The sequence below is a fragment of the Ixodes scapularis genome, unplaced genomic scaffold, assembly GCF_016920785.2.
Source record: "Ixodes scapularis isolate PalLabHiFi unplaced genomic scaffold, ASM1692078v2 PGA_scaffold2__306_contigs__length_199485367, whole genome shotgun sequence".
In the NCBI taxonomy this organism is placed as follows: domain Eukaryota; kingdom Metazoa; phylum Arthropoda; class Arachnida; order Ixodida; family Ixodidae; genus Ixodes; species Ixodes scapularis.
The window spans coordinates 75,267,585-75,295,181 of NW_024609857.1; the positions used below are offsets into that span (position 1 = coordinate 75,267,585).

At 44.5% G+C, this 27,597-nt stretch overlaps 3 protein-coding genes across 5 annotated transcripts in view; 1 reads left to right on the plus strand and 2 right to left on the minus strand.

Moving 5' to 3' along the window:
- LOC8051197 (polycomb protein SCMH1) overlaps positions 1–18,953 on the minus strand; it is a 74,362-nt gene extending 55,409 nt beyond the window's left edge. Inside the window, exons 1-3 of the mRNA XM_029968273.4 lie at positions 18,846–18,953; positions 17,592–17,676; positions 15,818–15,979 (exon numbers count right to left, since the gene is read on the minus strand). Coding sequence (XP_029824133.3) covers positions 15,818–15,970 — 153 coding nt within the window. The 5' untranslated portion in view covers positions 15,971–15,979; positions 17,592–17,676; positions 18,846–18,953. The remainder of the gene's footprint in view (positions 1–15,817; positions 15,980–17,591; positions 17,677–18,845) is intronic.
- Positions 18,954–19,105: 152 nt separating this feature from the next.
- On the plus strand, positions 19,106–25,244 carry LOC8051195 (NADH dehydrogenase [ubiquinone] 1 beta subcomplex subunit 4). Its single transcript, XM_002435446.4, has 3 exons — positions 19,106–19,298; positions 20,830–20,979; positions 25,118–25,244. Exons 1-3 carry the CDS (start codon positions 19,140–19,142, stop codon positions 25,184–25,186), a joined length of 378 nt encoding a protein of 125 aa, XP_002435491.3. The 5' UTR covers positions 19,106–19,139; the 3' UTR covers positions 25,187–25,244.
- Positions 25,245–25,679: 435 nt separating this feature from the next.
- The window catches only part of LOC8051194 (cyclin-dependent kinase 8), a 73,975-nt gene continuing 72,057 nt past the window's right edge, over positions 25,680–27,597 (minus strand). For all 3 annotated transcript variants that reach the window (XM_029968275.4, XM_029968274.4, XM_029968276.4), the window contains one exon: positions 25,680–25,973. In XM_029968275.4, the coding sequence (XP_029824135.1) occupies positions 25,857–25,973 (117 nt within the window). In that variant the 3' untranslated portion in view covers positions 25,680–25,856. The remainder of the gene's footprint in view (positions 25,974–27,597) is intronic.

Consider the following 27,597-nt stretch of genomic DNA (forward strand, 5'->3'; position numbering starts at 1 on the left):
AGCCAAAAGTTTGCACAGTACACCTACGTCTGAAGTTAAACCTCCCCTGCAAATTTCATTTTGATCACTACAGTAGTTCAGAAGTTTGACCTCAAGCCAGTGTCCCCCCTTAAGTGTCCTCGGAATTTTTTTTCGTGTTTTCTCACATTTAGTTTTAGCCTCTCTTTAACACAGGTTGTCAGGCCATCTAGTGTCGATATCAACATTCATGAAGGTGCCGTTTCTTTCTAAATACATCAGGCACCCACGTGCCTGATGTATTTCCGAACCTCATGGTTCGGAAATTAGCTTTCCTCCTAAGCATGCTGCTATATTTGTGTTTTAGAAATATTGATTGTGGCGGGTTAGACCCGTTAAGTGTGCTTCTTACCGAGCGCCGGTGCACTGTGGAGAAGCCACATCCACAAAAGTGAGCTTGGCGGGTCTTGCTTCCCCGCGTTGCAACGATGCTCAGTAAGAAGCGCACTCAACAGGGCTAACCGGTCGCGATCAACACTAAGAAAAACATGAATATTGCATTTTATCTCGAAGTGAATATTAAATAGCATATTGTTTTAAATTACTATTGCAAAATTTGAATATTTGCCCAACACTAGTGACTAAGACGTAGCTGAGATGCAAACTGCTCAGGAACCAGTTGGAACAGCTTCCTGTTCACGGGGTGGGGGATTTCTTTGTGCCTTTGCTGGATTCAACCCTCAAATGTCACAGACACCCCTGGCACCGAGATTCGTAACAAATGTCCAAGAAACCAAATTGTTTCAGTTTTTCATGAAGCAAGCTACTACTAAAAAAAGGAAAAATGAACAATGCACTCCTTAGAAAAAAACCATGCTCACCTTCTTTCTGCCTCAAATATTACTACAAGCACACTGTAGCAAATCACCCAATTTCCATGGGATTGGTATGGTAATACAGATTGAGGTTAATCATTTAGGAAGTGCTAGGTTTTGAAGGTAACAAAGGTTACGCAAGTCGGAAAGGAAGAACATTTAAATTCAATGAACCTGCGCTTGTTCACCATCCAAGGCACAAGTGCCCCAGGCTTTGCCACCACCGCTCTCATTACACCCGGCAGCAGAGTTCCCTACAATGTTACTATACAAAGCAATGTTTTCAAGAACTAGTATGGCCTGGTTCACACCCTGGCATTTCGTTGCAACAGAGTGCATTGAGCAGCCTTGAGATCGCTGACAAAGAGAACACACTGGCACAATGGCATCACCTACAAGGTGGCCTTGGAACTGCATTTAACTAGAGTGAAGGTTTTGCAGTATTTGCGAGAGCAAATGCACATATATATGACATTGGTGTGACAACAGCCATTCATGCTGTCAGAAGGCAAGACTTGGTCAAAAATTAAAATGCTGTTTAAGCATACTGTTATTCCCACGGGCAGGGCTAACCCACCACGATCAACACTTGAAGAGTAAGAATATCACAGTTTCCCTACGCCAATATCGAAGAGCGTATTAATGTGAGAGCGTTAAGGAGCTCCTGTTGCAGAAAAGCCAGTGTCGGTGGCGTGCGCTAAAATCTAGGATTGGTCGATAGGGTCATGACGTCACAGCCACATGATCTCGCATGGAAATTTTAAACCCATCACGCTCATGTGAAATGTGACGTCACGCGTGGAATGAAGGGGATTAAAAAAACGACATGCAATGTGAATTCAAGGTTGCTGCATGTCTCAAATGATTTCACTTTATAAAGCAATTCATTAGCCTTAAAGAAAAGTTTGAAGAACTTTAGGTGGTATTCAAACTCACGACCTTTCAGTTGCGAGCTATACCCCTGTCAGACGGGCACCTAAAAGGACCTTTACGCTAAAGGCCTCCTGGATTTTCAAATGACCTTTACGTTTTGCCGTGCCAGACAGTGCAAGTAAATGTAATTTAGACAATGTTTACAGCGATTGAAGACTCGTAGCTCGATTCAAACGCATAAATCATGTTCACGCCAGAAAAATATTAGTTTGGCGATATAAATAATATATATATATATTTTTTTTAAGCAAACAATGTATTAACAAAGACAAAATGACGAGTTCAGTCTAGTGATTACAACAAAGGCCATTTTAAGCACAAGCAAAGTGTTTTTTTGGCAATTAGCGGCAACCCTGAGCGTCCCCCGCTCACTCAGTTCTAGTCCTAATGTTGCTCGGAGCTCCCATTCTTTTCCGTGCTTCTGCTACGCTTTTGCCTTGCCCTGTTCGGTTGGGCGTCGCGCTCGTGCTTGAGTTTCATCGCAAGCGTCGCAGGTCCTCCAGCCGATCCTCCCAAAGTCGTATCAGCGCCCAGGTTGCCTCAACGCTCCAATGGAAGCGCAACGGCCCCTCCCTAGTCGTGGACGCTCCGTTGTTCGACATATCGCATCACGCGAGAGAGATACAGAAATAGTGTGTACAAAAAATATTAATTCTACAGTTATACAGGGTACAGTTAGCAATACACTATTAAAGGATGATAAATTATAAAGTAGAGAAATAAAAGCTAGATAACTATGGTTGTAAGAAAAATCGAGAGGAGGAAAAGTGAAGTGCCGAAGCGGACGACGCGAGCAGCCGACGACGAGGCCTACTCAATAGCTGGGGCCGTGAGTACAGAAAACAATTAGTAAAGTAAGATTTGTACAGAATATACGTGAAACACACTCTCTTTCAATCATAAAAATGCAAACACATTGATATAGGATATTGGCACAATCTTTAATTTCAATTCGCTTCTCTATAGTCCATTGCAACTCAAGAACGAAGGGCGAGGGTAAGACGGGCCGGAGAGGAGGAGGTTTACCTCTCTTTTTTCCAGGGTTCCGTGTGCCTCCTCCTCCCTGGCTTGTCTTACCCTCGCCCTTCGTTCTTGAGCTGAAACGGACTATAGTGTAGACCGCTGCTGACAAGTGTAGGCCTTTAGCAGCCGTAAAGGAGTTGCGGGAACTCAGGTTCACAAAAAGGGCCTTTACGCTAAATGCCATTTGAGTTGCCGTGTGGCACTGCCTCAATGACATTTCCACTAAAGGTCCTTTGGCGTAAAGGTCCTTTTAGGTGCCCATCTGACAGGGGTATTAGACATGCCATCGACTAGGCCACACAAGGCACACTGCCTGGCTTGGGAACGAGCGGGAGTTTATACGTTCATATGTCTATCGCATTCCACTATTAAAGGCGAAGCTTGAGCGTCCTCTAAGTTTTTTTTTATTCAAAACTAATATTTGAAAACTTCAACATTTGCACAACCCTACTTATTTTATAACTTAAAAGAGCAGTTATTTCAGAAATTAAAATTTGCAAGACCTACTAACAATCTTATTCAAAAGAAGATCTATATTTTGAGAAGTCAACTTGGGGCCGAGTTTTAAAATATTTCAAGGCACAAAATCTAGGCCAGAAAAGGACCACAGGTGCTGGAATCCCTAAGTGATCTCTGATGCCAATTTCTCGCAACATGCTTTCTTGACAATCAGTTATCTGAGGAAACTAAAACTGCTAGGCATGTGCACACAGTAGGTTTTGAGCTTGAAGTGAATTTGAAGCGAATAGTGGTTTCGGTTGAATATTTTAGGGGTGTGCGAATATTTGAATCTTCGAATACTTCAGGAACAATACTTGCTATTTGATTCGATTCGCTTCGCACTTTCTCTGTTCAAAATATTTATGTTCTTTGAATACTTCAGAAACTATGAATAACACAGAGCTCGCCTCAAATTATGCTGGGGAAACTTGGAACTCTTTAAAACTGACACCATCATGAAGTGGCACTACTCACCAACCCAATTCCTATGGCTAACAACATATAGTAAGAAATAGTTGTTTGTCCCTGACAATATATACATACACTTTATTTATATGCTTAAATTTAAGTTTTGCACTATTAACCATTTTATTATATCACACAGACTTTACAGAGCAGGAGTTTCTTTACTGATGCTCCTGACAACTCTGTGACAAACAGACTATCTCAGGGAGTCACAAGCTGCTCAAAAAAAAAGGTTAAAATGAGCGTTAGATCACAAGAGGCACCTCATCATGCAACGTAGGGACAGGATGGCACCGAGACAGACACAGCACACAACAGAGCACTCGGACGTGTCTGTCACAACAAAAATGGTAGGGCAAAGAGAGTGAAAAACAAGAAGAGCTAAGCAAAAGAAAATCATAGAGGTATCAATACGCACCTCCTTGGGTGCGCTGGCGCCAGAACCCGAAAACCGGGAAGGTAAACTGTGCTAGTCTGTTCGGGAGAAGGGCAGTCCACGAAACGGAACGGAAGGAAGACGGAAACAGAAGAAAAGAAAAGAAAGGAACAAACATCAGTCTCTGAAATCTTTCCTCCCACCCCTCTCCCTGTACACATACAGCGTGTCTCAAAAGAAAGTTTGCTGTCTACAATGGGCTGCCCAAATTGGCAACTGAATGTAGCAAGCTAGTGCTCTGAACTTTATCGGTCCATTTGTTATGCTAAATTTCAATGCATCAATTCACTCAACGACAAAATCAGAAATAAAATCCAAATATTTTCAATGACAAGATGATTCCTCACAAGGGCAAATGAAATTTCCACACTCCCCTCACATAAGAAAAAAAAATATTGGCTGCAAGTTTAATCATTCTGCCAAATGCGTTTAAATGTGGTAGCTTTATAAGGTGGGTGGTGCTCTTAGTTTGGGTGGTGTCTAGGGCGAGGTTTTGTATAGAAACTGATTATGTCACACCAGTCTCTTTATGGCACTGTGTGCACTCCCCTTCAACAAAACCCGGATACAAAGCCCTTGCACCGATTGTTCTGGGTCACCAAGAGAGGGGAACCATGGCTTCCTGCCCTTTCCACTCTACCTCTTTCTCTTACTACACCACCCGTTTCTGCTCCTTTTTTTCTTGCCCTACCTACCCCTCTCTGTTTCTAATGTTCTCCCAAGCCACCTGCTTCTGCTCCTTTCATTCCTGCATGCTAAGCCCATAGCTCAGTCAGCAGCACACTCAGCTTCGTCGCCATTGATTCCGGTTCAATCATTTCGGGCTTACGTAGATCCTGACGTTGGTTTGGCCCTATAAGCCTACCACTTGAAAAGAGAGGCAAGACAAGTACCGTACTGCAAAATACCGTGCATGCGCCCATGTAGCGAAAACTGTCCACCTTGACTTTTGAAACATTTGGTATACAGGGTGTATGATTTTAATTCAAACAGATCTTTTTAGAAATGGGGTGAGAGTTAGATGAGTGCCATCTTCCCCGTCTCTTTATCAGGCTCAACGTACGTTAGATGAGGGAATAATCGTCACGGTAAGTTGCCAAATTAATTGAAATTCATTAAATAAGATTTTAATTATTAGTTTCGGGGTCATGTTGCAACTGCAGTATTGATGGCAATTGCTGTTAGAGGCTTGATCAATTGAAAGACATTGCAAAATGTAATAGTTTTTGACTAATGCTATACGCACGATGTCCGGCACTTCGACAGGAAATGGCTATACGCACGATGCGAAACTTGTCGGGTCTCGCATAAAACGAATTGTCAAAAACAGTTTTTTGAAGCAGTAGCGTAACTTAGTAGAAAGGTGTCCACTTCATACACAGCGGACCCAGGCTCAATCCAGAGTGGGTATACATTTTTGGGGTTTTCTTTCAAACTTTTTTTTTTTTTTTGTTATTGTTGAACATTTGGCAATATTTACGACCGTTCTTCACAATCATCCCTTAAAAAAAGAAAATTAAAAATACTTTTAGCCCTTTGACTCTGGTGAAGAAGGAAGAGTAGCGGAGCTGTAGCTTCTGTTCTCAGCGGTGGCTTTCCAACCGAGCGACCTGCTCTTCTTTCACAAGGGAGTCTGAAGTGCTCGAAGCAGTGGAACTTTAGGCGATAGCGGCCTCGCGGCAGTTGCGGAACCATTCGCGCTGCTGCGCACATCGCCGCTCGTTCCTCTCCCACTCTTCTTTTTCCGAAGAAAGGTTGCCACCATCTATGAGCGACAGCGGCAACCAGTTGTCAAGTTGTCGTCGTCACTCATAGATGGCGGTAGCTGTCCAGAGTTTGGTGTCATCATTTCTAATCCGGCGGTCATGATTCTGGGGGAACTAGCCTTTAACAGCTCCGCTGTGAAAAATAAATGTTGTTGACGAAACTTTGCTGAACTAAGTGGTATGGACTGCCTTTCTGGAGGTGCGATGGGGGACAGCGGGACTCGGGTTGCCAACTGGACGTCACGAAGCGGTATGTATGACAGGGCCAAGTGGGTTAATAGTTTTGTAATCAGTAGCCGCAGACTATCGCCACGAACACAAGCGAGAAGGCGGGTTAGCACACTCCTTAGTGATACACACACCATCCGAAAAGAAACCCACGTGGCAAGAGCTCTCCGCGACGTGCGTATAGCCATTTCTAGTCAAGGTGCACAACGTTGTGCATACAGCATCAGTCAGTTTTTTTAAATATGAATATATTCATTTTCACATTTTTGGCCCAATTTAAAAATTGCATGCAAAAAGAGTATCGTAAGCTCTGCCATAATGACGCTAGGAAGAGTGACATACTCGTTTCTATTATGTCATCACTATTTCGGCAGTGTGTCCTTGGTGGGTGTGCCGACGACACGAATGACGGCATGACTAAAACGACTATGTAACTCTTCTAAGTGTCATTGTGGGCAGGGCTTGCAGCATTTTTTTTATATGCACAATTTTTTCAAATCTGGCTAAAAATTAGGCAAATTGATAAATTCTTATCTCAAAAACTATTATATTTTCGCAAATCCTTTCAATTGGTCTGGCCTTAAATAGTAATTGCCGTCAACAGTCCATAACCCCTAAAACCAATCATTAAAAAGTAAATCAAAAGATTTTAGTTAATTATAGTACGTTGCAGCTCAAGGAGGTCGGGCGAGGGAAAGGAAGGCCGGGGAGGACGAAGCAGACAGAACGCTGAAGGGAGGAGGTTTCCCCTCTCCTCTCAAGTATTCCGACCACTTCCTCCTCCCCAGTCTTCCTTTCCTCACACTACCTTTTCGAGTTGCAATGGACTACAGCAAACTTACCATGACGATTATCTTCTCATCTAATGCCTGCCGAACCAGATAAACATGGTGAAAACAACACTTGTCTAACTCACACATTTTTTTTTTTTTTTATTTGTTTGAAGTAAAGTTAAACACCTTATATCTATATCTGAGCCCACCGAGCTAACCAAAACAACTTTTCAAGTCAGCCGCTTCTCTGCAAAGCTGGAGCAAGGCGGTGAAGATTTACTCGCATAATAGTGTATTCGCACGACAGATGTTTATCTCCGGAGGAAACTGAGCACGGTCATATGTGGTACAGAAAATCTGGGCGGGCATTCGCACGATGGAGTTGCAAGTCAGCAGAGTTAGAGGTGACTTTAGGCAGAGTCTTTCTTTTCGTCGACGTGTTTGCAACCTTCAAGGGCACATCAAACAAAAGGCAAAAAAAGAAGAAAAAAAAAGAAGGAAAAAAGGCATTTTACAGTTTAATGCTACTGAAATTAACACTTCTCCAAAAGAAGAGGGAGTAGTTGCTCCTACGGGATAAGGGATATTCAAGATATTGGCCTCATATTCTCTGCGACTCCCCGAAAGCTCGGGGGATTAGCAAACATCCGTGGCGCGGCAGATGTAACCTCAAAGCCCGACGAAACTTCATTTCCTCCTCAGGAAGAAACTCCGTCCTGCGAATACACCATTGGTGGGAAGTGGTGAAGCTCAATGCGAGACAGGTTTGACAAGAGAGGCGTGGCTGCTTTAAAAATTAGGGGTTCTGCCAGACCCCTATACTGCTATAGAGCTGTATTGGATCAAACAAGGGTCTACACCCCCATGTGCCCCTTGGGCTTTTCTGCTATCAGACCTAACAAGTGCCCATCTAATTTTTTCGTGATGATTCCTGACTTTTGGGTGGGCACTTGCGCGCTATTTCAATGTACTTATTCGAGAACCTCGGTTGCACGCTGGAGCTGACTGGTGCAGTTGGTAGCATTTCCAAGAAGCACAGTACAGGAAGGTCGATGTTTGACATGCCCTTATTGGCCATCATCCCGCTTTAAAATCAGTCACGTTTCAGTATCGTTCTGAACGCGAAAAGAGTAAATGCGCGAAATTTTTGCACGGCCATCAATCTGAACCATTAAAGAAATTAGAAAGCGATTTCAACCTGCTACGTTGAGCCACTGGATTTTTCGGACCATTCTATGTTTCGAGCTTTCTTTTTAGGCACGCTGTACATGTGTGCATGCGTGGCACGCCTGAAGCATTGCGATGCAAGAATGAGGAAGTGCAGGGTACTTCCACGCGCGTGCAAGATGCCCCATGATGTGCATGATGATGGGCTGCTAAGCGGTGCACACAGTGAAATCAAGCACAAGGTTGGCGAGGAGATATCACCGAAAGCCCGACCCTTCAGCAACACTACGAGCGTGGCTGGTGAAAATGCATAAAATAAGTGAGGAGACCACAGCCTGAACTTCCTTACCGAATCAAACAAAAAATGCACCATCAACTGAATCCTCGTGGAGAATTGCAAAGACTGTATCTTACTGTGCAGGAGCATTGTTCTAGCTGCAATGCAAGCAACAGACAAATTTCGCTAACCGTTCGGCACACGTGTGACATCACTATGACCAGAATCTTTCAATACGCCACTGGTCACGAAAGTTCTCCGTAACGCTGCGGGGAGAGCTCGGCATGCGACCACGCGCAGCGCTGACGTTGACGAGGGGGCTGAAGGCTGCCACCTAGCTGGCAACACTGTGAGTCTGGCAACCAGAAAGTGTTATTAGAATTTTGAACCCACCCTAAATGGGTCACCTCTGGAACACGGTGATGCGTCATCACGCTGACGGCATTTCTCGTTAATGAAAGCATCTTCGGCTTTGTACGCTCAGTCAACTCATCGAACTTCCTTTTCCGCAACATTGTCAAAAGAAATACAATTTTAATTCCTTTCTTTTTCTCAAAATGACTTTTTGGTATCGCCATCACCGTTAAGATTTATTGCAACGAGTAGCGCCATCAAGTAGGTGCAATGCGAACTCATATGCTGAATTGCCAGGTCCATTTTCACTGGCAAAAGCATTGTTTTGTTAAAAAGCAAACAATAAAAGCTTATTTGTAAGTTCTGCTGTTAGAGATCAATAAGGAATTACTGGTGCTTGCATACAGTGATCAATTATAGGCACAGAGAATGTCAATAAACAAGAAGATTCTTTTTTTTTTTTTTTTAACAACCTGTAATGTTGAGTAGAGTGGGCAAAGCTGAGTGCCCCTCTTAAGGACAAGTGCTGCCCCCGAAGGTAGCTTTTTACCCCGTAGCAAACTTTCGTCGAAGTTTTGTGACCGGTAGCGTATTGAAGAACCCGGCTATGACTTCGGCTCACAGGGCTAAAGTTATGGTGGTGTCATGTGGAGCCACCTCTCTGCCACAGTTCTGATCTCGCACCTTTGTTAGTTAGTCAGTGCGTCTTTGCGCTTGTTTTCGCTGGGGTTCATGGGTATCGGGTAGTTTTAGGGCCTCTGCTAACCTTCATGGCTGTGGCTTCAACGCGCCGTCCTTGCACGTGGCGGGATATCCGAGTGCTTGCGCACCTTGAACGCTTAACAAGCTATGCACATGCGCTCTTCATTTCTTTGCAAATACCACAAAAACTGTAAAAAGGCGTCCTGGCTAGCATCCCAGCTGTGCAAGCGTGTGCAGCGTCCGCGGGAAGGCAGCTTCCGCAGGTTTGCAACAGCACGCATCCTTCACGAGTGCATACCTGCCAAGTTCGAAGAAACCAAATCCGGGAGAATTTTTAAAGGGAAAGGGAGGTTGCATTAAAAAAAAAAAATATATTGACAACTAAATGTATATGCAACTTGATTACATTTATGTTGCACAGCTCATCCTAGCAAGGAACAGCTGGGCATCACTATCATTGCAGCCGTTTGTTGACACGGCAAATACTCCTTGTGTAATTGCGGGGAAAGTGGAATTTGCGTTTTCCGGATAATTTTTCTGTCAATCGCACAACCGTATAAATTGGTCGAAATTCGGGAATCTCCCGGGTAATACGGGAGACTTGGCAGGTATGAGAGTGGCACACGCAAGGCAGTTGAAAGCACTGGGTATAATGTCACCAGCAAATGACTTTTCAGTTGTTTATCTTTTTTTTTTGGGGGGGGGGGGGGGGCATTTAGGAATATGTTTGGGTCAAATGGATTCCATATTTGGAATCACCCGATATAAATATGCTACAATTCCCCTCTAATTTCTTTTGAAGAACCCCTCCAGCTTCCCTTTAAAGCTTTATGGTTTCTCAAAATCGGGTTCAAGGAGGTTGGGAGTTTCCCAGGGGTGCTTTTTATAGTGTAGTGTTTTTTGCTTTATTACAGCAAAAATGAACTACATGCTGTAAAATACCACAAAAGCGCCCACTTCATTGAAGCACCCACCATTAACATGTTCCAAACTTGGGAATTCCGCGAATTACATGTTAAGCACCCGATTACACCGAACAAGCACTTATGTCCAAATTAATCCCGTTTTCAGTGAGAGTGGGGTGGGCACTCCCTTGGTAGGTTGCAATATATGCACGGCCAAACTCGCGCTGCCTCCACTCAGACAAAGAGCCAACGGTCCGGACCAGATGCCAAAGTTTCAAAGCTTGCCGTTATCTCGCTTAAAAATTATAAGCAATTCTCTGAAACTTTTATTGGGAAAATGGGGACCAATCAGCCCCATGCGCACTCGTGAACTCTGTCGGCCACCAATTTCCCAATGAAAACTTCAAAAAACCACTTGTAACTTTTGAATAATGGTTAGCTCTGAAACCTTGGCATTTGTTCTGACCGCTAGCGCTACATTTGGCCAGAGACTGAGCATTCAGTGATGCGTTGTTTATTCTTGCAATAAAAAAATTAAAAAAAACACTGCAACATTTTTTTTTTCTTTTACGGTGAATTGTTTTGTGTAAGACTCATTTCAAATTTAAAGTGAGCTCCAGATATGATGAAGGTAGTAAAAAGGATAAACGGGTTAAAACTGATCTCTGAAGCTGAACGCAGGGTGTCTAGCAAATCATTATTTTTAAATTCCCTGACTTTTCCAGTTTTTCCCTGACAATTACAGGTGAAATTCCCTGACCACTGTAGAAGCGGTTAATATACAAGACCTTTAAAACACAAGGAATTGAGCACTGTGAGGATCATTTTGCACGGGCATAATCCAACTTGCATATTCTGAAATTTTTGGGTACGTCCAGTCCGGATTAAACGAGCACTTTCTTGCCGCCGACATCCGTCAGTGAAGAGGCCACTTCCGGAAGCACGATGAAAATACGACGCTCAGCCACACACGTCAATAACCGAATGGCAGCATGGCCACCAGATAAACACTTTCAGATTAGATTGGGGTCTGCGGCTTTTCTATTAATGAATAGGAGGTAAAAGCGCTAAAAAACGACGGACAAGTTGAAGAATGACGAACACCACAGAGCGCTAACTTGCAACTGAAGTTTATTACTGAAAACACGTACACATATATACACCGTGACATCAAAAAGACAAGTGGCAATAATGCCGCTTCATCTGTCTAAGGTTAATCTATGAATTGTTTACTCTTTCGAATGATTTCAAATATGCCACCTCAGAGCTATACAGGTTTACTGAGGGAGCGCTGACACACTTGCCCTGATCGTACTTCAAAATAAAAAACGCCTCCGATATCTCTCTCGTTTTTTTGTCTCTATTCCGAGTTAAGATAACGGTGTTGTCAAGCCGTGGGACACACCCACATCTGTTACAGTGTACAGCCAGATTGCCCGAGGGTGATGATCTAACTGACAGGGCATGTTCCCTGAGTCTGTCGTTTATGCACCGACCCGATTGCCCGATGTACACCTTTCCGCATGATAAAGGAATTTTATACACCACTTGTTCCTTACACTCTACGTATCTTGTTTTATGATTCTTATGGCATACGCCTACGCGCTCATCACCACGTGCCACCCTTCCACATAGCTTACTCAATTTTTGAGGGGCTGATAAGAGTACAGGGACCCCATGCTTTTCCCCCACTTTCTTTATTCTATGGCTCACCTTATGCACATAAGGTATCACCGCTGGTCTAGACTTTGGCTTGTCTCTCACGCCACATTGTGGCGTGACTGGAATGTGGCGTGAGAGACAAGCCAAAGTCTAGACCAGCGGTGATACCTTATGTGCATAAGGTGAGCCATAGAATAAAGAAAGTGGGGGAAAAGCATGGGGTCCCTGTACTCTTATCAGCCCCTCAAAAATTGAGTAAGCTATGTGGAAGGGTGGCACGTGGTGATGAGCGCGTAGGCGTATGCCATAAGAATCATAAAACAAGATACGTAGAGTGTAAGGAACAAGTGGTGTATAAAATTCCTTTATCATGCGGAAAGGTGTACATCGGGCAATCGGGTCGGTGCATAAACGACAGACTCAGGGAACATGCCCTGTCAGTTAGATCATCACCCTCGGGCAATCTGGCTGTACACTGTAACAGATGTGGGTGTGTCCCACGGCTTGACAACACCGTTATCTTAACTCGGAATAGAGACAAAAAAACGAGAGAGATATCGGAGGCGTTTTTTATTTTGAAGTACGATCAGGGCAAGTGTGTCAGCGCTCCCTCAGTAAACCTGTATAGCTCTGAGGTGGCATATTTGAAATCATTCGAAAGAGTAAACAATTCATAGATTAACCTTAGACAGATGAAGCGGCATTATTGCCACTTGTCTTTTTGATGTCACGGTGTATATATGTGTACGTGTTTTCAGTAATAAACTTCAGTTGCAAGTTAGCGCTCTGTGGTGTTCGTCATTCTTCAACTTGTCCGTCGTTTTTTAGCGCTTTTACCTCCTATTCATGAATAACCAACTAGCCCAAGTACACACCCTTCTACAGGCTTTTCTATTTGTTACTAAATGTAGTAGCTCTAACTGAATCTAGCCTAGTGTCGCGCCTTCAATCCAATCCAATCCAAGGCTTGGACTGGATTTGTCGGCTGTTCCTTTTGCATCGGGTAGCACACTCTACATCGAGTGGGCAGAGCCCGCGCTCAACTCTAAGCAGAATTCATTGCCTATTTTTCTGCCCCCCAGTCCTCAACTTTTTGCTCAGGGCACTTGATGGCGTTTCCGGCTCATTTTCCCCGACTGGGCTTGCTTTTCAACAATATCCCTGACAATTCCCGGTTTTCCTGGTCGCTAGACACCCTGTTCAAATATACCCATGCTCTTCAGTGCCCTGACATCAGTGGCAGGCAGGCTTGCCAGTGGTGCAGGCTGTCTAAAACCTGGACTATGTCGAGCACTTGTTTCGTGCTGCTGCGCGGGTGCGGGAGCAAGCTTCCAAAGCATTCGTTCGACATCATGAAACTGCTTGGAATAAGTTGGGAACAAATCTTACAGTCCGAAGAGTGAACCCTTGCCTGCCGCTGGCATCCCTTTTGCATCGTTGCCAGCAGACATTTCAAGTTTGAAACTAAATACTAAATTTGTAAATTCACTAATTTCACGAAAAACAATATCTGGGAAACTATTTTAGCGGTGTCTGTTGGTGTGTTAAAAATTTTTAGGCAAATTGGGGATCATGAAGAAAACGCTGGAGTACTCCTTTAAGCGTACAATAAATAAATAAAAAAAAATATCAACGCTTATGCATACTTCAGAGGCAGACTGGTCTATTATTCTGAAGGTTATACAATTTAACCTCTTACGAGAGCAGGAATTGGCCATGTTTCACCCGCATTGTGATTTTTGACAGCAGGTTTTTGCACAATTATAAGGTAAAATTAACATATCACAGTCTCATCTGAAAAGACATTTGCACAGCCGCTGGACGTGGTGAAAGCAGCATTGCCAGACAGATACTGCAGCAGCGCAATAAGCTTCACAAAAGTTCTAGAGCAAAATTCATAAAATCACTATTTGTACAAACAGCCTCAAAAACCAATCTCAATGTTTTTATGAGTCAAAAAGCAGAGATGAATTTTGCAAAAATTCGATTTGCACTGAACAAAGTCCCCAGTTCATTGGCACGGAGTTCCCAACATAAGAAAAGAAAAAGCGATGAGGGGGACCAGACAGTCGTGCTTTTACGAGGATGCAGGAATAAAGCATGCTCTCAGGCAACCAGTTGCAAAAACAAGAGAAATTCAATGGATAAGGGGACATGCCAAGCAAAGCGCATGCAATGCCACAATACCGCACACTCCGTATGCAAAACGTTGGCAACAGTCAACAAGTCCCCTTCTTGTATCTGCAGACAGGATGTCTGCAGAGACAGTTTTAAGAGACACCATGCCTTCAGTTTCCAAAAGAGCAATCAACAGTTTCAAAAGTGCAACACTAAACTCACATCCAAAATTGGCACCAATAGATAACAAATCTGAGCAATATTGCAATTTTTCAATCTCTCGGCACATCTACTTACCAGAAACCGTTGAGATAAGCTAAAAACAAATGTGGTCTGCAATCTAACAAAACAGACACAATGTCCACTGCTAAGGCTAACAAATGTCCCTGCTATCAGCACAAGTCTAGAGGCCAAACAGAACTGAAGGAGTGGGGGAATCATGGGTGTATGCCTCATCAAATTGAGGCCAAGATAAGATTACCCTAAACTTTTCCATTTAACCTTCAAGAACAATGGCATGAATCGATTTCACAAGACCACTCAAATTTGATACAACCGCAATCTGAGCATACCTGTCTGCTTTTCACTGTTATTCAGAGATGTGCATACCTCAACATTCTGTAGATACCAGTTAAACATGAGGGGTGCACTTGAGCCCTATCTCTAAATCTAAAATGTGACACCTATGTAACGGGCTGCCATAAGTGACGTAGTGATTCACAACAGGCATCTTCTGCTGTTTCCAGATAGCCGAAGGTGCTAGTTATTGTTACATTTTTCTCCTTCTTTAGAAGAAGAAAAACAAATACATTCCACAAAAAAAGTTTTTAGGCTCATTGGCTGTCTTTCTAAGTTAAGAAGATTTAATTTAGATCCCCCCCTAAATCTAATCGCCTTCCCCCTTCCTCAAATGCAGACACAGTTTGAGAAAAACTGACCAAATGTACTATTCTTGGCATTATATATGCGAGGGCACACCTAAAATGGCGAATGGTGTTCTGCGCAAGGCACAAGAAAAAAAGACACCAAGAAGCAACATGCCATTGCCACCCATGAGAGGTATGTAAATGAAAAGAACAGTATCTCGACCAACAAGTCCAAACTTGTGACCCTATTTTTCGCACTTCAGGAGGCAACTGTTCAAAACTTTGTCCGTGATGATCTTGCATGAACAGCAGATTAAAGAAACAATTAAGTAGAGTCACAATCAGACTTGATTGTAGCAAATGCGCCCTTATATGGTTTTCGCATTAGCTATCAGTGTGCCCCTATAGAATTTTCACATTAGCTACGAGTAGTCTCCTTTGTGTCCTCTTACATTTCGGATCGCATAAACACACCTCAGTGACATCACGTTTCAAATTTTTCGGGATTCAGTTTAACCCTCGTACTCCGCTAAGCGTGACTCCAACTGTATTTAGCAGATGAGCTCAGATTACTCCCCAGTCACATGAGGAAATGGAATGTCAGTTCCATCGACTGCCAATGAACAAGCCCCACTCCTGGCAGAGCGTAGTGCATGCGGAACGCTCGCAGCCTGAATGGCAAGCTACGTTATTCTATAATAGTGACATTAGACTTTGCCGTCGGGCAGAGGTATTAATCTAAAACGGCTGAAGGGGCGATCTGCACAGCTAGAAGTAGAGGCCGGTGTGCCAAGACAGCTAGGGTCACCTTGAGGTAGACCCGCTTGAACTCGTGAAGGCAGTTCTCCGAGCAGAACTCCCGGCGGGCCTGTCCGACAGTGATGGTGTGCCGGAGGTCCTTGCGGTTGTCCTTGCACCAGGTGCAGCACGGCTTCAACTGCCCCGTGCGGCTCTTGGACATTCCTGCCTCCTGCACCGCATGGCAAGGCGTCAGGTGCAACGGCACCACTGGGAGTGCTCGGGCAGATCTGTGCGCCTCCTTAATGTCCCTCATTTGACTAGAGACCTTCCTCCAATCCTTTGGCTCTTGCAGTGATGCCTCAAAGAGATGATCGCAAGAGGGAACAAAGGATTGTTTGGTTCCCCTCTGGCAGTTTCCTTTTCATTGTTTCTTAAGGAACCCGAGGGGATGGAAGGAGTGCCTTCGTATCACCCTCAATATATGAGACTCGAGATACGTAAGTTGCAAAGAAAAATATTTTAAACAAACCTTCTCTTTTCTTCAGTGCAACGACTTAACTTTCTATGCCTGCTCCAAAATAATTGCGTCTCCTCCCTCGTGTTTTTTTTTTATTTGACAGTGATTATATTTTGAATAGCCAGTAGCTTGAGCTTTCTGTTCTAAAATGTTCCCCATTGTTCAAGCCTTCATACAGCAAAGGTGTCTGACCAAACTACAATCTCTCACCCCAGGCCATCGCACCACTACAAAATAAATGGGATGAAATGAGATGCGTGATGCAACTGCATAATAAAATATGAGCGAGCACTTGTGTGACAGCTGTGCCAAGAGTGGCACGGGGTGCTCGTCTATGAACCTCTATGAAGGGCTCAAGAGAACCTGGTTGACCCTGTAGACATAGAAACAGCTGGGCAGCACAGGAAACACAGCCAGCTGTCCTAATCTCTGACAAACTCCTAAAGGTATGTGGGTTCACTGATCGGTATAGCAGTCACAAAACAATTGTGATGTTTGGTTTTCTAGTGCATCCTGGGTGCTTCGATCAGGGTAAAAAAAAACTTCAGCCAACTTTGCTTTTGCCAAGTGATTTAAAACATGAAAATGCCTACTTTCACGGCGTATATATCACTACAAATTGTAACACAATTAAATGACAAATCTGAGCAGCATATATATTTGCAACAACCACAGAATGTCTACACTTAAAATGCCTGCTTTCCTTTCAGAAGTCCTCAGAATTTGCTGACATATTTTGGTCAAAGGGTGATTTTTACCCTCATACTCCACATTTTGGCAACTGGCATAAACAGAAAATACTGTGGCCCACATACAATTTATCACACATTCAATTTTTAGTTTAGAGTCCTCCTAACTGCAATGTCAGACTCCCTGAATTGCTAAAGCTAGACTTGGAAACAATGAATAAAATATATATTTTCTTTTTCTTTGTGCCCTGCCTTACAAAGACATTCATGGCCCATCTATGGTTTAGTTTTATTGTCAACAGGTGTGCGTGTTCAAAATTATCATGCGCTAATCCCTCTTAAAATGGAACAATTAGAGGCTTGGTTAGCAGCTGGATCCCAAATCTTATTTCGTACAAATTTTAATAACAACTCATTTCGGGCTTTTAACTTTGTCCCATCCTAGTCTGACTTGTTCAAATGTCTCCTTTCTAACAGCTTTCTAACAGAAACTATTTCTCTGTTTTAATGCCAGTGGACTTGTCACTATCTGCTGCCCATTTATTACTTCACAAAGCGGCAAAAAGCTCAAAGTAGCGGCTTTTGGCAGCTCACAAACAGTCAATCTTCCCGGGTTAAATAAAGCAATGCCTCACCTTTTTTCCTTGTCACTTCGCCTCCTCCTCCTCTCAGTCGGAAACTGCGGAAACTACGAAGGCGCGACTTTCAATTTCCGAAAAACTGAAAAAGAAGCGCAGTAAAGAGAAACACACACAGGCATGTCACTCTCATTTGACGGCCTATTACGACACGGCAATTTGGACATTATGACATCAAAAACCACCTCTTTCCGTCTAAAAAAAAAAACTATTCATTGCGCGAATTTGTGCGACGTTTAAAAACTCTCAGCCGAGAAGAAAAAATAAATAAAAGTGAATATTATCAACGAGTAATCAATGAACTTTATTAAGTTAGAGATGCGCGATCGGCAAACCACATGCGCGAGTCGAGGCCAAAGAAGTCGGCGCGAATGCACTCGACTGCCGACTTTTATATTTACGACGTCAATTCCTCAGAAACTCCGCAAATTCGTTTTGACGTCGTCGTATTTTGGCCGCGCGGAAAATCAGTGACCAGGGAAAGTGGCTTTGACGACGCGAAACTCTGGGGCGAGCGACTGGGTTTGACGAGTCTTGCAGAGAAAGGGACTGGGGCCTCGATAGCTAACGTCAAAAATTGCTGGCCGATTCGATTACACCACGTCACATCGAACAAATGAGAAACAGCTGCGTTTGACTTTTATGCTTTTTAATGGTCGCTGATAGCAGTAGGTCGTGATGGATAGTTTCGAAGTTGAGGATCAACACAGAGCTGTCGCGAGCAAACAAATGCGCGTGCACACCGCGCGAGCGCGTCGCTTGAAAGCACGCGCAGCACGCGCTCGGCTTGCGCGGTGAAGACATGTCACATTGCCGTGTTTTACAAGTTCTCGGACGGCACACTGGGACCGTTTAGTTCCCACTGTCGAATCCGTTCAAGGGTATGGTCAAGCACGGCGTTCCAGAGGGGAAGCCGACGTTCCGGAGTAAACAAGCGCGGAGGCGTGGGAGCTGAAGCGGGAGCGTTGCCAATAAATCGGAACCGTAGCTCGAACATTCCGTCTCCATGACTCGCGACAGGAGCGTCCTTAAAGGATGGATCCAATCGGAGACCGCGTTGCCGGAGATTAAATCGGCGAGTTTTAGGAACTGTCGAACGATTACGGAGTTTAGTGGTTGTGGTCACTGCCAAGCCAAATCGGGATCCGTTCCAGCGCCGCTGGTCGTTTCGACGGATCTAACTTTTTTGACGCCTAGGTCGCGACATTTAAACAAAAATAGGCTGATAAACGAAATGTTCGGTAAACATACCTGGACGGTGGAGACACTCAAACGAACTCTAGGAGAGCATATTCCGCGGAAACCGACCATTTACCATCACGCAGGTATAGCATAGCCTCGTTACCCGTTGCTCATTCCATTCGATAGCTACGATTAATATTGCATTACAAAGTTAAAAACAATAAATCTTGTAAATTATTATCAAGATAAAGCACTCTGCTAAACGTAAATATAAATATAAAAAGCGATTTCTATAAAAACATGTGGAGTCGATTTGATCAGTTGCTTGGTTCTGAGGCTAGCTGATGAGTGCAGACAACAAACATGGCGTACAGGCAGCCGTCGTCGATTAAGGTTGAAACAGATGTAACGCACGAGGAAAAACGAAGAATTCAAGAACGGGCGAAACTCAGGGCAGCACTCAAACAAGAATACGTCCGCCAAATAACGGATCCTCACAAGCACGGCGAGGGTGGCCTCCTGGTAAGTGTCGAGCGAAGGTGGACTTTTGCTCGCATGGCGACAAGGTCGTGCGACTACAAGCGCTCAATCTCGCTCCAAGTATCACTCAGTCACGAAATTTTGAACGTGATACCAACTTGACATCGTCTGTCGTACTGTCACACCTCGGAAACCGCCGATTCCTCATCATCGTCACTGTCGTCCGCTTAGAAAGTGGGAACTCGGAAAGGGGCTATTAGTGAACAGCAATCATTTGAGCGAATCGACGTTTTAGCGAATGACGTATCATTGGGGCACGTGTAAACACCCCCCCCCCCCCCCCTCTTCGTTCGCAGCGAGTCCGCGGCGGCTCTTTACAAAAATGTTAACTCACCTGGCCCACCCGTACACGCCGCTTCCTGGCGGCCGTCCATTCACTAAAGCGACTTTCGATGAAAAGTCGAGGGCGGTACTTCGCTAAAACGTCGCTCGACCAACTGAGTACCGTCCTTGTCTGCCATACCCGAACATTACGGTAAACCTCTACCACCTCGCCTGCACTTTCACCGTGGTTTAGTAAGTCGTGCCCAGATGGCCTCATCCCAATTTTATAAAATTCGATCATAAATGGAGAAAAACATAAAGAATTTCAAGTCTCAACATACTCATCGGTGGGATGGGACACTGGTCACCACAAACGACTAGCACATGGTTATCACATTCCTTATCGGCTCACCTTTCTGCTTTCGTAACATTCGGGTTCACGACGTATATTAAGTATTGCGATAGTCAACGGAGCTCCGTTTTGCTTGCTATGCGTCCCCAGCCCATTCTTTTCGAGTAACGAGTGCTGTCCGAGATGTTGTCTACAAACCACAAATGAAGGACAACCTGACCGGAACACACTAGCACCTTGGCGCCGTATCAATTTTTGTAGCTTTTTATGCCCCGTGCTACCAATGCTCAAAAAAGAATTGCGGAAAGAGACGAAATAAGCGCAAATATAACTGACGACAGTGTAGAGCGTACGGGACAGTGCCTTCCAAAAATGGGGACAGTGGGTAGCGAGGCCAGGGGAGAGGTTGTACGCTTGCGCGGAAGCTCACCATAAAATATTGCAGTGGCTTAGCTCGGCTATGCCAGGATATACATAGCGTGAGCTTATGCATACAAAATGAGAGGCGCTATCAAGCGGCTCCGGTGCTGCGTCAGACTTGGCTATTGTGCAACGGAGGCGCACAGCTGGGCACGCGGCGGCGCCAGTGCGTCTGCTGCGGCTATGACGTCACTCCACTGGAATGCGCAGGCCGGCGAGGCAGGCGCGGCGGCGTCAGAGAGCTCGGCGGCGGCTTCGCGTGGCTCTCATAATGAGCCGTGCTCATTATGCGGAGCTCCGCCGCCACGCGCTCCGTATAATGAGCACGGCTCATTATGAGGGCCATGCGAAACTGCTCAACCTTTGCCAGTGTAGCTAACGCTACAAAAAGCTTGTTGCAGCAACAGATGCCGTTCTGCTGAGCCATATGTCTAGCTCGGCTGGTTTTGGAAGCTCGATTCTTCTCTCCTCGTGCAGTTTGACCCAGCGGTGCAGCGGTTCCACTCTGCCAAGGCCGGTGCGCAGATCTACGAGACTTTCAAGCCGACACCGAAGGGTGCGGCCCGCTGGCTCGGAATCTGCATCTTACCCATGGTGGCCTTTGGCTACCTCGTCAAGAGAGACAGGGTACGATACCTGGGCGCGTGCTGGGTCCCGGTGTAGTTTGTGCCCTGTCGCACGTGCCGGGATCCAGGGGCGCTTGTTCCGGATGAATGTTTGCGCACGTTGTTTCAGCCTTTATTCGTTTCACGAAAAGTATGGTGTTTCAAACACTTGCACGTGTCATACGTACCAGGTTGTGGGTTGTGCGATAAAAGAAAGTTTGTTCCATTGAAAAGAAGAAAGTTCTTTTAAACAGTCTGGTTGGGACACGCAAAACAAAAAATGAAGCTTACACGAAATTTTTTTTTTAAAGCAATATTGACAGCGCGAGATGCGGTTTAGTCAATAGTCAACTCCTTTCCACTTCTTTTCTCTTGGCATCTCGGGCGCGTGGAGGAGAGATGTATCGACTTGGCTATCATGTTGTGGTGGAGAGAGTGTATGACAATCTCGTTGAGGTCAAAGAGTGCATGACCATTTTGTGATGCCATGAACTTAGTGTGCAGAATTTAAAATAAATCTTGCGCTGTCAATATTGTTCTAAAATTTATTTTTTTGACTTGCATGTTCCAACCGGACTGTTTAAGAAAATCTTTTTTTTCCCCTTTTTAGTGAGTTTTTAGAGGAATACTGCAACGAAATTCTAGCAACTATTTCATTGTCTACATGTCAACCACACTCCAGCCACACCACGGAGAGTCTGTCAGCAGTGTAAATTTGGCGGTCCGGCATATTTTATATTTCTCTTGCACATTATCGTCTCTTTCTTGGCTCGAAGAACTTTTGTGAACGTTATAAACAAGCCTTCTGATAGGTATTACGCACATTTGACCTCGGAAATCCCGCAAAACCTTCGCTCTAGTGAAACGCTCTTTGAGAGCCACCAGATAGATGGCGCCAGCGTGCCAATGCGTCCTCCCGTGAGATTTTAAGAGGTTTTAAGGCGCTCGGTTCTAAAGGCTCGTTCACACACTTGCGGCCTCTTAGGACAGAGTGCTTTGGAACCTCTTTAATATTTCTTACAACGAGAGCACACTGGCACCATCTATTGGGTAGCGGTGTAAATTTGGCGGTCCGGCATATTTTATATTTCTCTTGCACATTATCGTCTCTTTCTTGGCTCGAAGAACTTTTGTGAACGTTATAAACGAGCCCTTCTGATAGGTATCACACCCATTTGACCTCGGAAATCCCGCAAAACCTTCGCTCTTGTGAAATGCAGTTCCAGGGTCACTGCATAGATGGCGCCAGCGTGCCTGTGTGTTCTCTCATCACAAGAAATTTTAAGAGGTTTCAACAGGTCTTGTCTCTCTCGGTCGTACTCGGTTGCAAGTGTCTGAACGGATCTTAAAGCGCGTCGTTTAAACACTTGCAATCGAGTAGGAACGAGAGATACAAGACCGGTTTTTAAGCATCTTGCGACAGCGTAGGACCTGCTCTGCAGCAGTGCATCCGATCCTACGTCGTCACAAGAGGCTTAAAAACTTTCTCTCTCGGTCCTACTCGGTTGCAAGTGTGTGAACGGCGCTTAAAGAGCCACAAGTGTGTGAAGAAACCTTTCAAATCTTTTACCACTTTTTTTTTTAATACAATTGTATTGGCACGCGTTCACATACTTACCACTACGCGGCGGAATTTAAACGACACCATGCTAGCAGTCGTACCGCCAGTATCGCCAGAGTTTGTTGTCCGCAGCAGAGACACCAGGCACTCCTTGCAGGCCGGTACCCCCGCTGTCCGTTCACCGACTGCGCATATTTGGCCTTTTATAAATGGGGCAGCGGCTCGCGCTGCCTCAGGTCATTCAGAAAAGGCTTTCGAAGCGGCTGCATTGCTCTTGGAACTGGTGGAAGCGGGCGTAGCAGCCGCGGCAGGACTTCTGTCGTACCACGGAGAAAATTTGGAACATTCAAATTTTCTTGCGCTCTCTAGTGGGGGGATGTCACGTTGTGTGACGTTCACATTGTTCGTCACACGTTGTAAGGAATTAGAGCTTGTCTGTGCCATTTTCATCCTGTCAGCGACTAGAGCTGAGACGAGTCTATTAATGAGTTCTTCTAATTTTGGGACAACGTGGCGACCATCGAAATTTCGATGGTCGCCTGAGATTCTTTTTTTGAGATCGTTCTTTTGTGGTGACAACTCAATCTAGATGCTTTAAACATCCCAACAAACTTGAAATCACAATCATACATAGCTTATTTTTTGTTAAAAGCGCGTTGAAAGATCGTGACGTGACCTTTTTGGGAAGAATTTTCATCCGAGTGAAGTGGTTGACGAAGGGAGCTTGTCGGCGAGCTGCAAGCGATGGCTTCGCCCGCGGAGAAAAAGAAGAGTTTTAACCGAATGTGTACCTATCAGACTCTCTTCGAAACATGTTATAATAAAATCATTCGGAATCTGCGCGTATTGTAGGGTTTTCATTGGTCTCCACAACGTAGTCCGCAAGGAAAAAGTTTGCATGTTTTTTTTCTTGCCCCGAGATGAATGGGCGCTTTTGTAATATAGGACTTGGTATATGTGGGAATTAACATTTTAAACAATATAAGATCAAAAACAACTTTTTTCAAAAATGACTTCAGTGCCCCCTTAAAGGGGCACTAGAAAGACGGGAAGAAAACCAAAGGCTGCTTCGAAGTGTCGAACACGAGCGTTCAGTGACGACATTGGTCTAGTGCAGTGGTTCTCAAATGGGGGTCCGCATACCCTTTGGGGTCCCTGAAGGTCTCCTTAGGGTCCCTGAAGCCCTTTAATGTCAATCAGGCCAAGCAATAAACTTTTTTTAAAATTCATTCTGGCTGCTTCCCAAAGCTAAATAGACCAAGCCATGTGTACCAAGTGACTAGGGCTGATCATTCTCAGTTTCAGAGCTTCAAAGTTGACTTTTGTCATTGTAATCGTCTACTACCCTCTCTCCCCCCCTCCACCCTGGATGGGGTCCCCCATCACTTCTGCCAATCCAGAAGGGGTCCCCAAAACATTAGTAGTTGAGAACCACTGGTCTAGAGCATCGGATAATGACGACATAGAATTCTAGAGGTAGGGCTGGCTGAACAAGGTGCATGTGACACCTTCCGATCCTTTCAAGCGCGCGATTCTCACTCACAGTTTTGCTTGGAACACCCATAAATCGGTGGGGCGTTCACATCTTCATAACTGGATGTTAATTTCAACAATTAGGAAGATTGCGCATGGTTGTTGCACGCTCCCGTCGTTTCAGTTCTGGTTCAGACCAAGGACGTCATCAGCGATAAAAAGTCTGCTCAAAATTCTAAAGTTCTTTCAACTGTTATGTTCCAGATACATCAGATTTCTTCTTTATTATATTTTTAATGCGTTGCTAGAGTCCCTCACACTGATTCGAGCAAGCGCGATGCAGATTAAAAAAATGGCCAGAAACGCTTTGCAGGGCCCCTTTATGCATTAAAGAAGTAGCCAACGAGGTTACGCCCGGTATTCCTGTGGGCAGTGTTGGTAACCAAGCTAGGAGCTTGGTTGACATCAAGTATTCTACTATGCGAGTTAAATGGATCATTGGCCCTTTAAACGGACCACACGGAGCAGTTTTGTACAAAGGTGGCCCATTTTATGTATGTATCAAAATTTCAAAGAATGGGCCCACCCGAGTCAAGAATTGAGCAGGAATTCGCTACGTAGGGTGGCATCTGCCAATGAAAGACGTCCGGGTGACGCAACAGCCGAGAGATGGCAGCAGCTGTCGACTTGTAGCCGAAATAGCTCGACAAAGACTCTTCCTCGTTGTTTTCTGTCCATCCAACATGTTTTATTAGTAAAAAAAAAAAAAAAATCATGCACTATGTATAAAAAGTTGCGCCACGTTTGACTGCACCCTTACTCGTACCCGTTTTCATTTGTCAGCTGTTGCACCAATCGGAAACCTTTCGTCAGCAGATACACACTGTAGGTAGCAAAATCGAGTTCAATTTTTTAACTCGTTCTTTATGTTCTAAACTTTTTGTGCACAAATTGAATCATCTTCAGCCACTTCTGTACAAACCCTCAGTGCGATGTGCTAAAGATTTAACCAATACAGATCCCTTTAATGGGCCAATGATAAATTTGACTTGTGTGGTACGTGCCACGAGCTTAGTTGTGTGCCGAGGATGTGAACAACTTGTATGTTTTCTTTTCCGGCTTGCAGGATGAATTCGAGAGGAAGTGCAGAACGGGAGAGATCAAGTACGAAGACAGGATGTTCAAAGTCATGTGAACAAGGCCCTTGGCTTAGCAGTTTGGAGGTAGAGGAATAAAGGATGTTGTACATGGAACTGCGTGCTAATCAGCTCGGTGGTGCGAGGGATTTCCTGCGCACAAGCTGGAGAGACTTGTAAGCCTAACTGTTTTTCCTAGCTCCCAGGTGCTGTGGCTTCAGTAGCACTTAATGAACGGAAGGTATGAATAGGTGCCCGACAAGCGGCGGAGTTTTTATCAATTTGTGTACGGTCTTAACATTTCGAAAAACGTTTCAAAACTATGATTTACTTAGCTTTCCTATTTGGAAGTAGTTACTGTTACGTGCCAGTCACTTGCAACCCCGTCAACAGTTTCTACGTAACCAAACGACTGGCCAAAAATGGTCTTTAAAACAAGAGTACATATAGTTTGTACAGTTTCAGCTAAGAAAAAGATGCTCAGATAAATGAGACACAGCCGTACCAAGCGATAACAGTGGCATTGAAGGAGAGACAACACGACGTCTTTTCTCGCTTTCACACTTTCATTCTCTTAAAAACATTCAGAGAGACGAAACAGAAATAAAACACGAGGTGCAATTGGGTAAACCTAAACACGCAAGTCTTTCCATCTTGGAAACGAACGATAAGTGGCACACGGAGTGGAGCCGTTCAAGCCGGTCGTCCTCGGTGCCCCGGGGCATCGTCTCAGAAGCGCTGCGAGAAGGTGGGCGGCCCCGACTGCTGACTCGTACCGCCAGCCGAGGTGAAGGTCAGGACCGGTGGCTGCGCCGACTGCACACCCGACCCCAGGCCGCCGTGGGTCTGGGGTCACGACACCGCATCGAGAAAAGGCACTTTAGTACTCGCCATTGCGCGTCCCTCAGGAGCCCGGGTCTGAACCTAACCAAACCTAATTGTGCCCGGCATTTTACCTGCTGGCAACAAATCTTGTATTTTTTTTTTTTTTTTTTTTTGCTGCGAGAGATTACAATTTGGTTGGATTGATGCGACAAGATCCGGATCTCGATTTCGCCGAATTCTTGCCGCGTGCAGCCTATTTCTAGGTTTGAATAAAATCGCTAAAGAAGCCACGCTTAGAGCATTAGCACTCGTGGGTGCAACCATTTTGATGCTTGGCACAGAGTGGGTGCAATTGGCTCTCGTTACTATTTGAAAATGCGACTTCCCGACTTTTGGGTGCAACGCCGGGAATCTCGGGCGACGTTGCCCTGCTTCGTTGCAAGCTGTTTTGACATTTTTGGAGGAGAGGAAAGCGTTTCTTGCAATTTCAGGCAACCGACAACGACGGTTTTGAGCACCGAAATGGTCAAAGTGCCGTTGCTCTTAAGCGTCGCTTATTTAGTTGTGACTCTAGGTTGTGTGTGCTTTAACATCCAGGTCAGATTCAAAACCTGCCTTTAAACTTTTGGTAAGATATGGCACTATGCGGAACTTTACTGTCTGTACTTGCGAGAACCTACGAGTCACTTCTTTGTCCACACTCAATCTGTCGAGGTGGTCTTTCCTTTACGTGCTAGAAGGTGACATACTATTAGTGTTTAGAAGAAATTGGGAGCTACGGCACCGACGCTACTTTTCAGAAGGATCTGAGCCACACTGCTCACTTACAGTGGCTCAGTGATTGCTAGAAAGCTTTAGTAATCGGAAATTTTCCAATAATGTGATCAATGCAACTTGGTAGAAGGTCTGGACGAGCAATGAACTTGACATGCACTCCTTTGTTGCAGATGCTTGCAACATATGAAAGCGAGAGTGCATTTGTATAACAGCTATGTACTCTGCTCTGGCGGACTGCATCGTAATATTGAGAACATAAAGGAAGCACCAGATCGGACTTGCTTACAGAAGGATGGTTGTATTACAGTGGTTGTCTTTTCATCCCTTCTCCAACATTGGTTTGTTTTGTTACTTGCATACTTTGGAACAAACTTCAACAAATGGACCAAGTAGAAGCATTACTGTGGCTATGATTCGAATGTGTAGTGATAGTTAAAAACTTTCTTTTTTATATAAAAACTACTAATTAGTATGTTTTGGTTTTTGTGTGGGTATTAGTTTCATAAACACTCGTTCCATAAGAAGCTACTGGAGCAATTGTTAAAATTAAGGACATCTCTAAACATTCCTATGTAAAAACTTTCCTATAAAGAAACTTTATAAAAAGCTCCACAACTTTGAGCCAATTATGCAAATAAAAAAATTAGAATTAAGTTATATCAGAGCAAAGCAAGCAGGTGTACAGTGTCTGCATGTACATTGTACAGGTTTGTTTTTCCTATTAGCGATTTTTAAATATTTTCACAAATGAAAACTAACACCAAATCTATGAATGTTATTCCTAAACCAGGATGTTGTCCTAATATAAACTAGAGCTAGTGAATTTTTTTATAAATCGATTCATAAAGAAAGCTTGAAAAAAATTTTG

What these genes read in the sequence shown, in the direction of transcription:
- LOC8051195 (XM_002435446.4), top strand. Translation starts at nt 19,140, where the DNA reads ATGGCGTACAGGCAGCCGTCGTCGATTAAGGTTGAAACAGATGTAACG. An exon ending in ACGGCGAGGGTGGCCTCCTG is followed by an intron (nt 19,299 to 20,829) that starts GTAAGTGTCGAG and finishes CTCCTCGTGCAG; the next exon opens with TTTGACCCAGCGGTGCAGCG. An exon ending in ACCTCGTCAAGAGAGACAGG is followed by an intron (nt 20,980 to 25,117) that starts GTACGATACCTG and finishes TCCGGCTTGCAG; the next exon opens with GATGAATTCGAGAGGAAGTG.